We start from the raw sequence: 13920 nt of genomic DNA on the forward strand, positions 1-13920 counted from the left end.
TTAAGTGCCTAGTAAGTGGATAAAGGAGGGGATAGACCCACCAAAGGAAACGCATAAATGACGACAAGCGAAGATTAGTAGAGATTCGTGCGTCTGTGAAAAGATCTATGCGTGATGCATTCAACAACTGCCACCGTCACACCTTAGCAAAAAATCTGGCAGGGAACCCGAGAAAATTCTGGTCCTACGTAAAACCGCTAAGTGGGTCTAAGGCTTCCATTCAGTCCCTTGGTGACGAGCCCGGTGTGGTGGTTGAAGATAGCAAAGAGAAGCCGAAGATTTAAATTTCTCGTTCAAGAAATCGTCCACACAGGAGAATCATACAAACATACCGTCATTTGACCATCGGACAGACTCTCGTATGGACGACATAGTAATAAGCATACCCTGCATAGAGAAACAACTGAAAGATTTGAAAGCAAATAGATCACAAGACCTGGATGGAATCCCAGGTCGATTTTACAAACAGTACTCCTATACGGCATTGATCCCTTACCTAGCATGCATTTATCATGAATCTCTCGCCCAGCACAAAGTCCCAAGCGACTGGCAAAAAGCGCAGGTGACTCCAGTACATAAGAAGGGTAAAAAAACGGACCCGCAAAATTACAGACCAGTATCACTTACTTCGGTTTGTTGCAGAATCCTTGAACATATTCGCAGTCCGAACATAACAAACTTTCTTGATACTGAGAAGCTCATGTGCCGGAATCAGCATGGTTTCAGATAGCATCGTCCGTGCAAAACTCAGATTGCCCCTTTCTCACATGTTTTACTGAGGACTATCAATAAAGAGCAACAGGGAGATTCCATATTTCTAGATTTCAGGAAAGCATTTGACACGGTGCCCCATTGCAGGCTGTTAACGAAGGTACGAACATATTGAATAAGTTCACAGATATGTGAGTGGCTGGAAGACTTCTTAAATAATAGAACTCAGTATGTTGTCCTCGACGGCGAGTGTTCTTAAGAGACAAGGATATCGTCTGGAGTGCCCCAGAAAACTGTGATAGGACCACTGTTGTTCTCTACATACATAAATGATTTGGCGGACAGGGTGGGCAGCAATCTGCGGTTGTTTACTGACGATGCCGTGGTGTAGGTAAGATGTCGAAGTTGAGTGACTATACGGATATACGAGGCGACGTAGACAAAATTTCCAGTAGGCAGCTAGCAGCTAGCCCTTAATGTCAAAAAAATGCAAGTTAATGCGGTTGAGTAGGAAGATCAGACTTGTAATGTTAGGATACAGCATTACTAGTGTCCTGCTTGACATATCTGGGCGTAACGCTGAAAAGCGATATGACGTGGAACGACCATAGGAGGAGTGGTAGGGAAGACGAATGTCGACTTCGGTTTATTGGGAAAATTTTAGGGGAGAGTGGACCACCTGTAAACGAGACCGCATGTAGGATGCTGGTGCGGTCTGTTCTTGAGTACTGCTCGAGTGTTTGGGATCCGTACCAGGTCGGATCGACGGAAGGCATCGAAACGATTCAGAGCGGGCTGCTACATTTGTTACCGGTAGGTTCGAACAACGTGTAAGTGTTACGGAGATGCTACTGGAATTCAAATGGGAATCCCTGGAGGGAAGACGACGTTCTTTTCAAAACACTATTGAGAAAATTTAGAGAACCGACATTTGAAGCTGACTGTCGAAACGATTCTACCGCCGCCAGTATACATTGCTCGTAAGGACCACAAAGATAATATACGAGAAATTAGGGCTCATACGGAGACATATAGACAGTCGTTTTTCCCTCGCTTTATTTGTGAGTGGAACAGGAAAGGAAATGAGAAGTATTGGTATACGGTACCCTCCACCATGCAGCGTACGGTGGATTGCAAAGTATCTATGTAGATGTAGGTCCTGCCAGGTATACGTATTCCAATCCATTCCACCTCATCGGGGCTTCCTCTCATTTCTCTCCTCAAATTTTCTTACCCTCTGTTTTCTCCATCTACCTTTCTTTCCCCGCGCCTCCATATTCCAACAACTATTAGCATCACCAACTCCCCCCCCTGTACTCCACCTCTTCTTCTGTACCAAGGACCACTCCTACCCCATCGCTGCTGTGCACCAGTTCTCTATACCACCACATTCCCACCTTCATCACTGGCCAACATTTCACCTTTCAACAACAGCCACGCTATCGCAGGACAGGTCTTTCCGGTTCTTAGTGACAGAAAAGTGCTTTTAAATATCAGTGTTCCAGCATCAGCTTATAAATAATTTAAATGTGCGCTGATTGTGTTACATATTACCTTTCATTATTGCTGTTTTAATTACCAGAGGACACTTGCGTCGTATATCTAAACACTTCCATTCTATTTTTCCCCTCAAAACAGATTTAAATTCAATGTAAATATCTCCCCTGCTTGTTTCTTTTCCAACTAATTAAATTTTTACTATCAATTGGCGGGTTGCCTTTACTGCTGATTGCCCTGCCTTCCCCCCCCCCCTCCCCCCCCCAACCTCCTCACCGTCTGTATGGGACGTGGAGGGATGAAATAAACGTAAAGAAAAAAATGTACAACATATAACATATATACACCTACTGCGCTTGAAAATGGCATGTAAGGCCGAAACTGGCAGTAGTGCAAGATATAATAAATTAAAAACTTCTGAAAACACATCCGAGGTGGGTTACGTCAAAATGTTGTTTAGTTCGTAAGAGGTTTTGTCACGCATAATTTCCGAGTTTCAACATATAACATTCAATTTTAGCTTAACTGAAAACAGAAAATTTGCGCTAAACAAATATACCGCGGTAAATATTTGGCTAAAGAATGAAATGTGCAATTTCTTTAATTAGACTGACAACCGTTATCAAACAGAGAACATTTACATATGAAATTTACGAAGCCGTGTTTAATTCTCCCTGCCTCACTTGTAAGTAATGGCACTGCAGTTTTGAGAAGGAAGTATACTATTGTAACATTAAACAAGTACGCAGTATACATACCCATATTAAAGTGCTGGAGAAACTGCAGTACCAAATCGTGTTAAGTTCTACGGTATTTTGATTGTCTTTCAGGCCAGGGTTACTTCACTGAAACTTGTTACTTAAACAGAACATTTTTTTTGTATTCGAATTTTGAAAGTTACAGCTTTGACATTGAGTGCTTTATTGAAGCGAGGTGTTTTTTCCGTTGGTACCGTACCGCTCAGTTACGTTTTAAAATTAACTTCACATCGTAAGTGTTTGTTCTGTTGAATGGAGCTTCATTTCGAACAGCTAATATTCCGCAACTATAATTCTGCATCTCAGAGATACACATTTAAGCAACGAACCCCTAGGCCGTTAAAAGGTAGTTGTGCCGTGTGGACTCACCCAGCTCCTTGTCGCCGCCGAACAGGTTGTTGAGCTTGACCTTTGCGTGGCCGATGCTGAAGCTAGTGCTGAACGTCTTGACGTGCAGGTAGGTGGCGCCGTCGCGCTGCACCCGCTCCCCTTGCATCGTGCAAGTCGCGTCCACGTCAGCTGCAACGAGAGAAAGTCACTCAGAATGTCGCCGAGTAATAATGCACCCTGTGTGCAGTGCTTCGTCGTACTGTAACATAAATAAACTTTCCCGCCCCATACTTGTACAGTTAACAAGTTTTTTCGATCGGACACCCCTTTCTCGCATCTTCCTCGTGTCTTCCCTGTGATGGAGATAAACCTAAATCTGCGTTCTCAGTGCAGTTCAATAGCGCGCGGTGTGCTCGGCAGTGCAGCTTGTTTACACTGTCTGATAACATACACTGCCGGACAAAAAAAGTGAAGCACTCCCAAGACATGGGCGGATGTCAGTACAACTTCGTACACGTACACACCATTGGTGACTACATAATTGGTTCGAGTTGCTGTTCTCTCTGACGTAACGGCTACCCGAGTGCGTTAATGTCGTTCGTGTTTACTGTCATTACGAGGAATGGTAGGGTCTGTAAGCGTCAGATGTTGAGTGATCACTGTGAAGGAGACAGAGGTGCCACACACTCGTGTGAGACAGCATTATCAGCACCTTACAGAGTTAGGAAGTGACCTTATTGTGCGTGTCTTTTTGGCCAGCATGTCGAATCGTGTAATACGCAGATGTTGTCTTTCATGGGAACCTGCGGACAGCGCATTCGTCGTCAAGGTTCCGGTCGACCACGTCTGACGACAGGTTCGGCCGGATTGTGCAACAATGTTCTCGTAACTCCTTGACAACTGCGCCTGTCACTCGAGAACCAGCTATCTGAAATATTCTCTGTAGTTCGGCACCATTTGTCGGAGACTACCAGCAGTTGGACTAAGGAACTGCCGACCCATGCCTGGGCTGCCGTTACCATCAGAGCACGAACGGCTGCATTTGGAGTGCTGCCGTGACTAGAAAGCGTGGTCGCCTGCCTGATAAATGCAGTCGCACTGTGTTCAGCTATGAATCGCGATTCTGCATTGCCATGGATGACCATCATTGGCGAAAATGTCGGGCACCTAGGAACAGGTTCTTTTCATCTAGTCGTTTGGAGAGGCACAGGTGTTACTCCTGACGTCGTGGGCTGGGAAGCCATCATGTGTGACTTTAGGCCATCGCCAGTAGAGACTGAGGGAGCTCTGAAGGTACGACGGTACACCACTCATCCTGCTTCCTCATGTGTTACTTTTTATGCGACAAACGTGGTGCTATTTTTCAACAGGACAATGTTCGTCCATGCAAGGTATGTGTCTATATGAACTGTGTGTGTGATTCTGAGTAATTCCTAAACTTGTCCCCGATAGAACATATGTGGGACCAGCTCGGACGACAATTCTGTCGCAGTTACAGTACCCAGGATATCAAAGTCGGGATACAATAGTTGTGCGCCAGTCTGCCTCAGGAGAGCATAAAACCGAATCACTACATACATCCACGCTAGAGGGAGTCACTTGTCATACTGACAAATGGACTTACACCGCCAAGTTCGTAAATTCGACTCATTTTTGTAATCACTGAAATAAAATTACATACCCTCCCAATCTATGAAGTTTCATTTCGTTTCTTCCTCCTCTTCTGGGTGTTTCAGGCATTGTATCTTTAGATACAACGCCTGGAGCAGCCAGAAGAGAAGGAAGAAACGAAATGAAAGAGACAATGCCTGGAGCACCCAGAAATTGAGGAAGAAACGAAATGAAGGTCCGCTTGCGTAGTTGGGTGGTCAACTCAGATGGTTCCCTTGCGGAGGACACGGCTTCGACTCACGGAATAGGCAACGATTTTCCTTCGTGGAAAGACTTCGCGGTGTGTACACAGCCTCGCGATGCGAATTGAGGAGCTACTTGATTGAGAAGTAGCGGTTCGAGATACGGGATGTCGGAAAAACAACCGTAAGAGTGATGTGGTGACCGCCTGCCACTTCATTCCGCTTCCGCAAGACGCCGCATGGCAGAGGATGGCACAGCGACCGGTCGAAATCTCTTGGACTTTCAAGGCCTGGACGAGGACCTCGTAGTTTAAGAGTCATTTCAGCTTATAGAGCGTGACCATTGTCACTTTACAGTTTAAAAGGTAACTGCCAGAGAAATGGTGAACATCATATGAAGTAATTCAAACATTCAAATGCTATCGTGAGAATTAAAATACTGAACATTTGTTTGCCGTTGGAAGTGTTGACAACACACTTGTGTGATTCAGTGCACCGTCGAAGGATTTCTCCTACCTGAAACCAGGACTCATTCCGACTATCTGCTTGTGATCCCCCAGGCTGCTAATCGCTTGCTGCCACCAACACCAGCTCATGACCACTCAGTGCAGATAATGCCTCTTAGATATCCCAACGAGAAAGTGATGACTACGTGTTGTCTTCTTTGAGACAACTGACAAGATCGTCTTAACGAATAATTACGCAGTCAGTTCTACACGATCAATTTCGCTTCAAGCTGTCCGTCAAAAACAACTGTGGAACCCTTCCCCCTAATACCATCTCCTCGACGCCGTGGCAAGAAAAAACCTGGTATGGAATCTCGATCACTGGTGTCGGGTTCTCTACACTGAAAATTACAGAATTTTCCTGACGTCTGATAATCGTCATAGAAGGATGTGTAGGTATTCAGGTATCATTGCGCGTCTCGGGAATGCAGCCCCATGATGTGGGTTTGTTACGTGATTTCGGGCAGTTTGAGGTCTGTGTAGTATCCAGAAAGGATCCTCCATCTTATCGTCCGGGCCTTTGGAAGCCTTCTAACACGACGAGTGACCTCAGACTGGACAGGCTTGGACAACATCGTCTCGACCATCTTGTGGACAGCTTGTGAAGGAGGATCTAAGCATGATACTATGCACGCAGTAGAGTGACCCAGCACCAGGTCTTGATTTCAAAGATGCCGAAGATGTGCATTTTCGAAAAGACTGACTTTATTTTGGTTTTTGTTTTGTTTCTGTTTCAAAATAAAGTTATTTCATTCGTCTTTTTGTTCCTGATTTGTCGTAATGAACGAATGTTTCATCGCCTGTGACGATGTTTGACAAAACATTGTACGATCAGCCTCGAGCGTGCAAGGAATTTCGCGCAGATGGGCCTTCATGCTCTTTATGGTCTTCCGTTAGGCGGTGAGGAAACCAGGGGACGCACACCACTGTGTACCCCGACTGGTGGACTAGTGTGTCACCACTACCAACAGAGACTTCCACCTGTGTAGCGATGTGTTTGATTGTGATCCTATAATGAGAGTGTCCGTACTTTTCTTCTTGAATCTAAGCCCACGTACGCCCACAAATAAGCAGGTAGTGCAACACTATTCTTTAGTAATTATTATCGATTTTTCCGTCTTATTCTTACTACAATTAAAGAGCACTTTTCACCAGACACCTTTCGCTTTTATTATATAGCATCTTCTGTGGTCATTCCGGAAATGTGGTACCGTATTAAAAAAAAGTCTACACTTCGATATTTACAGTATTTCTTTATAAAATTTCCACGCAAGTTACTTACGGCCTCTCTGCCTCTTGTTACATGTTTTGAAATCTGTACTTTTTCCATTGTTGTTAGCGGAATTTGAAATTTAAAAAAAAGGAAAAAAATGTGGTTAGACATTCACTTTCTGCAATTTTCGGCCTTTTATAACAAATAGTGAAAAATACGCTTTCAGTAAAATTAAGACGGAAAAAGCAATAATACTAGATTAAAACAGCTGCTGCGGCAGATACCCGTGCAAACAAATCCTGTATTTCAGAAGCTGATGTAAAATACTAACCGAGGTTCCGACCCTTTCTCAGCAGTCTCCTATCGGGTTTTTGGACTAAATTTTATTCAAATTGATACCCTCCTCGAAAATTTTCGTACTTGTGTCTATAATACACACAACTGTGCCACTGAAAGTCCAACTAAATCACGTTTCCCTACAGTAACAGTTGTGCGTCAAGTTATCAAACACAATCATCATTTCATTTCTTCAAGGGAAATTTTATCACATTAATTGTGATTTCATTGACTCGCAAGATTCCCTTTTGCGACTGAATAAAAAACCCTCAAAGATTAGCCAGACTCCTTGCATAGTACTTATTCTTGAAATATCCTGAATAAGGAGTAAAACGTGACTGGAATGAACATCCACAGAGATATAACGTGAAGTTATTTTCTACATCTACATCCACATCTACACTTCACAAGGCACCTTATGATGTGCGGTGGGAGATATTTTGTGTGCTGCTGACACGTCTGCCTTTTCTAGTTCTAGCTACGAATGGTCGGAGGGAAAAATGGTCGCACGTAAGCCTTCGTGTGAGCTCGAATCTTTCCAGTTTGGCTTCATAGTTTTCCCGCGTGGGAGAGGTAACATACTGGCTGACTCCTCTATGAACGTACGCTCACAGAACAGTAAAACACACCGAGACCCACAACACCTCTCATGCACCGTTTGCCACTGGAGTAGACTGAATATCTCTGTGACGTTTTCGCTCCTGCTAAATGAAGCTGTGCCAAAAACACGGTGCTCTCCTCTGCCTCCTCTATCAATCCTATTTGGTACGGATATCAGACGAATAAGATTCAGGTACTGATCGAACTTCCTTTATTGATGAAGTACAATTCCTGAGGTATCGCTCGTCACGCTGGGACCCTTACCATGCAGAACTACTACAAGAGACAGACAAGGTCCAACGAAGGGCTGCACGTTTCAGGATTGTTTAGGCGGTGCAAGAGCGTTGCGGAGATGGTCAACGAACTCCATTGGCAGACGCTACAACAGAGGCGTTGTGCACCATAGAGAGGTTTACTATTGGCATCCCGAGAGAATACACTCCGGAAAGATTAGGACAACCTATTACTTCCTCCCACACACATCTCGTGAAATAACCACAATGAGAAAATTCGAGAAATTAGAGATAATAACGAAGTATACCGACAATCATTCTTCCCACGCGCCATTCGCGAATGGAACAGGGGAGGAGGGATGAGAAAGTGGTACCAGAAGCACCCGATGCCACACACCGTCATGTGGCTTGCGGAGTATTGATATAGGGGTAGATGAATGTTAGTCTGGCATATACCTTACCTGCTATCAGATTTATGTGGTCGCTCCACTTTAAATCGCTTACTATTAGATATTGTATGGATGTGACATTGGAGTAATTGTTCTCCAGTCGTGTAATCATACTTCAGTGCGTCTTTCTGCCTGTTTGTGTGCAGTACGTTACATTTGTTTATGTTGAGAGTTAACTGCCACTCCCTCCACCAAACGTCGATTCTCTGCAGGTCTTCTTGCATTTCGCTACAATTTTCTAGCGTTGAGACTTGCCTGTATAAACATCATAATCCACTAAAAGCATCATGGGACTTCCGACGTTATCCGCTAGGTCGTTTACTGGTATATCGTTTAAAAGTAATAGTACTGTAGCACTCCCATGGAGTATCTCTAAGTTATTTTTACGTCTGTAGATTTCTCTCCGTTGAGAACAAAATGTTGTGTTCTCTTCGCTAGAGATTCAGTCACACAGATGTTCTGATCTTCCGTACGTTAGGATTTTGTTCATTATCCGGCAGTGCGAAACTGAATCGAACCGCTTCCGGAAGTCAAAAACACGGCATCAACGGCGACTCTGGCATCTGCTGCTTTTTGGGTCTCGTATACGAACAATGTTTCACACGACCGTTTTTTTGGGGGGTCCATGTTGATTCCCACAGAGGAGATTTTGACGACGCTTCTTGAAAACGGTAATGAGCTGTGGTTTTTTATAATAACTAAGAACGCTTTGCTCCTCCAGAGACCTGCGGTACACTGCTGCTAGAAGAGAAGCATGTTCGTTACCATACACTATGTAGAACACTACTGGTAAGCCACCAGGCCCAGTGGCCTTTTTTCTGTTGAGCTCAGTTGTTTTTCTAACTCGTGGTCACTCTTCGTGATATCTGTTATTTGACGGCCGGTGCGGCCATGTAAAGCGAAAACCACAGCACTGTCTTCCTCAGTGAAACCGTTTTGGAAAAAGATGTTCAGTATTTCGGCCGTCTGCCATCCTTCGTTTCGATGAAAGTATGGTCACAGTGTGTGTGAATAAATAGGTTTGATCCGTTTACTGATTTAACATAATTTCAGAACTTCTTAGAACTTCTTGTCAAGTCATTAGACGGAATTTTACTTTCGAATTCGCTCAACGCTTCATGTGTCGCTCCCTTTACGCAAATATTGACTTCGTTCAGTTTTTGTTTGTCGCTGAGATTTGCTGCGTATAAATCTGCAGTGAATCTCTGTTTGATTTCGTAGCAGCATTGTAGCACGGTTGTCGAACCACTCTTGGTCTAGCCATTCGCTTACAGCTTTGCTAGGTACATACTTGTCTATAGCGTGTTGCACAACACTCTCGAATTTTGTCCATTGGTGCTTAACATTCTCAGCGCTGGAGATGAAATTTTCATATTGACCACTCAGGTAATCTGAAATCTATTTTTCTTTGCAGTTGGTAAGTAGAGATCTCTTCCTACCTTTCTTTACATTTTTATTTACAACCCTGTTAAGAGATGTTGTAAAGGCTTTTTTATCTTTAATTTCTTGTTCTATGATAACCGAGTCAAAACGTTTGGGCCTATTGATGACTACGAGTCGCGAGTCAGTTCTCTGCTTTGCTTCTCAAGATAATTTTCGAATAAATCATTTAGGACAGTTGCACGTGATTACCTCTCCCTATCACTCATCTTAGTCTCTTGACTCTCTTAATCTATAGCTAGTAAATTTGAAACGTACGCCTGATTAGTTTTAGTTATTACTCTGTTTTAGGTTGTAAACATACATTGGAAAATTTCTAGTTTGTTCTTCTAAATTTCATTAATTTCTGTTACCTTTAGATCAAACATCGTTTATAAACGTTAGGAAGGCCTTTAATGTCAAATAAACGTCAGAAAAAGTGACGGTTGAGCATTGTTTTATCCTCTGTTCGGGTACCCGTGATTTTGTTTAACACATGCTAACAAATCAATAACTTGCTACTGCAGCAGAACGTCTCTTAAGCTTCACAATCGTGCAATCCGCATTCCATAATACGTAGCAGAATAACGAAGGGGAGAGTTGCATAACAAGAGATATAAGTAAAATAAACAGATTGTATTTTCGTAGTACAAGAGCTACAACGTTCAGAATATTTCTTTGTTAACTACCGTTCAGTTTGAGTCGACAGGACAGTATGCACTGCAAGACGTTTGTGAGATAATGGGACATTATTGCATTAACTCATTACAGTCTTCCATCTGCTTTGACGAAATTATCAGAAATTATAGTCTTCTTAAATGACAGGGAAAAGATTAAGTGGAGCTCATACAAATGTAAATAAGCGGTTGGCAGTCGGTAAAGATGAACGAGACACAAATTTTGCCACTAAATTATATTTCGTGATTGCAATGCTTTACACTTGTTAGCAGTGTTCATGTATACCATCTTCGCTGCTTTTGTACGAGCTCTAAATTTCATTCCAGAAGACAGCGGACAAACACATATCCCATGATGAGTTAGGAGAGAGCCAGGAAGCAGGTTTTTGTTCATTGCTCCTGGCGCTGGCGGATGTTCACATGACGTCTACCTCTCAGGCAGCGATGTCATCAGGGTTGCCTGCCACATGGCGCAATGTCCCCGCAGTTGCAAAAAGTATTACAAAATTACGTTTCATTTATCTATATGTATACGTTATTGCACAGGCTCCTGAGGGTGCTATGAAACATAAATGACGTGAAAGACGCATGAATAAAATTTAATAGAAGTTTTCCCAGTCCTTAGGATGTGTAAAAACAAGCAAAGAAACTTACACTACTGGCCATTAAAATTGCTACACCACGAAGATGACGTGCTACAGACGTGAAATTTAACCGACAGGAAGAAGATGCTGTGATATGCAAATGATTAGCTTTTCAGAGCGTTCACACAAGTTTGGACGCCGGTGGCGACACCTACAACGTGCCGACATGAGGCAAGTTTCCAACCGATTTCACATACACAGCAGCAGTTGACCGGCGTTGCCGGGTGAAACGTTGTTGTGATGCCTCTTGTAAGGAGGAGAAATGCATACCATCAAGTATCCGACTTTGATAAAGGTCGGATTGTAGCCTATTGCAACTGCGGTTTACCGTATCGCGAATTGCTTCTCGCGTTGGTCGAGATCCAATGACTGTTCGCAGAATATGGAATCGGTGGCTTCAGGAGGGCAATACGGAACGCCGTGCTGGATCCCAACGGCTTCTTATGATTAGCAGTCGAGATGACAGGCTTCTTATCCGCATGGCAGTAACGGATAGCGCAGCCACGTCTCGATCCCTGAGTCAACACATGGGCACGTTTGCAAGACAACAACCATCTGCACGAAAAGTTCGACGACGTTTGCAGCAGCAGGGACTATCAGCTCGGAGACCATGGCTACGGTTACCCTTGACGCTGCATTACAGACAAGAGCGCTTGCGATGGTGTACTCAACGACGAACCTGGATGCACGAATGGCATTTTTTCTGATGACTCCAGGTTCTGTTTACAGAATCATGAAGGTCGCATCCGTGTTCGGTGACATCGCGGTGAACGCACATTGGAAGCGTGTATTCGTCATCGCCACACTGACGTGTCACCCGGCGTGATGGTATTGGGTGCCATTGGTTACACGTCTCGGTCACCTCTTGTTCCCATTGATGGCACTTTGAACAGTGGACGTTACATTTCAGATGTGTTACGACCCGTGGCTCTACCCTTCATTCGATCCCTGCGAAACCAGACATTTCAGCAGGATAATGCACGACCGCATGTTGCAGGTCCTGTACGGGCCTTTCTGGATACAGAAAATGTTCGACTGCTGCCCTGGCCAGCACATTCTCCAGATCTCTCACCAATTGAAAACGTCTGGTCAATGGTGGCCGAGCAACTGGCTCGTCATAATACGCCAGTCACTACTCTTGATGAACTGTGGTATCGTGTTGAAGTTGCATGGGCAGCTGTACCTGTACACGCCATCCAAGCTCTGTTTGACTCAATGCCCAGGCGTATCAAGGCAGTTATCACGGCCAGAGGTGGTTGTTCTGGGTACTGATTTCTCAGGCTCTATGCACCCATAATGTGTGAAAATGTAATCACATGTCAGTTCTAGTATAATATATTAGTCCAATGAATACCCGTTTATCATCTGCATTTCTTATTGGTGTAGCAATTTTAATGGCCAGTAATGTATAATTGAGTTCAGCTATTGAAGGAAGGAAGGTAACTAAGACCACGGTTTAATGAGTTCATAACAAAGTCATTTAAGACGGAGTATAAGGTGCGATGTACAGGGATAGCCGACTTAGTAGGATGGTCCTTTTCAATTATGCCATTCCGGCATCGTCTGAGCTGATTGGGGAAACAACAGAAAAACTGTGTCTGGTCGCACGGGGATCTACACTCTGCTCCTCCTGAATACGAGGTAAAGTGCTTAAATCACTGAGCCACTTCACCCGATCCTGTCGCTAGAATTTCTCCCGTTACTCTTATGGCTTTTTCGATAAACAAGCTACACACCAATGATTACATTTTGCCTTTCTAAAGACGAACATTTTGGATTTGTCTTCTTCACAATCATTTGTGGTTTGCAAATACTGTAGATTATTGTGCACGTCATTCCCACACACACCAGGAATCGGAAGTTATTCTGTGATTTTTGTGTTCTTCGTCACAAAGTATACTATGAATCCTTACAGAGTACATATAGCGACGATCTTGGTTTATTTGGGTCGTATGGGAGAATCGCTCCTTACAGATATGTGAACTTACTTCATTTCTCCGATAAACAATAATCTGAAACGGAGGGTACTCTGAACACTAAAATTTATTGTCGTATTGTATTGTATTGTATTGTATGTTAACTGGGGACCTAGAAACGACGGAGAGGCTCCGTCCCCGCCGCAGCCGCAGTGGTCCACAACCCAACGACGGCTACCGCAGTCCACTTCACCCCTCCACCGTCCCACACCGAACCCAGGGTTATTGTGCGGTTCGGCCCCCGGTAGACCCCCCGGGGAACGTCTCACACCAGACGAGTGTAACCCCTATGTTTGCGTGGTAGGGTAGTGGTGGTGACCGCGTACGTGGAGAACTGTTTGCTCAGCAATCGCCGACATAGTGTAACTGAGGCTGAATGAGGGGAACCAGCCCGCATTCGCCGAGGCAGATGGAAAACCGCCTAAAAACCATCCACTGACTGACCGGTTCACCGGACCTCGACACAAATCCGCCAGGCGGATTCGTGCCGGGGACCAGGCGCTCCTTCCCGCCCGGAAAGCCGTGCGTTAGACCGCACGGCCAATAGAGCGGGCTTTATTGTCGTAGTAAAGCGCCAAATTTAAATATTGGCTCCTCAGCTTCGCGGCGCCCCATTCGCGAGATTCAGTTCGCCGCTGCAAGCGCAGGAAGTCCAGGTTGTTACACTGCAAGTATTTCAGCAGAAATTGTAATGCATCCCTTCTTGCCAGACCAAGTT

At 44.3% G+C, this 13920-nt stretch overlaps 1 protein-coding gene across 1 annotated transcript in view; it reads right to left on the minus strand.

Annotated features, from left to right (window-relative positions):
- LOC126235313 (circadian clock-controlled protein daywake-like) overlaps positions 1-13920 on the minus strand; it is a 69417-nt gene that overhangs the window by 16372 nt on the left and 39125 nt on the right. The window contains exon 5 of the mRNA XM_049944035.1: positions 3336-3485. Within this exon, the coding sequence (XP_049799992.1) occupies positions 3336-3485 (150 nt within the window). The remainder of the gene's footprint in view (positions 1-3335; positions 3486-13920) is intronic.

This window comes from Schistocerca nitens, chromosome 2, assembly GCF_023898315.1.
Source record: "Schistocerca nitens isolate TAMUIC-IGC-003100 chromosome 2, iqSchNite1.1, whole genome shotgun sequence".
Taxonomy (NCBI): Eukaryota; Metazoa; Arthropoda; class Insecta; order Orthoptera; family Acrididae; genus Schistocerca; species Schistocerca nitens.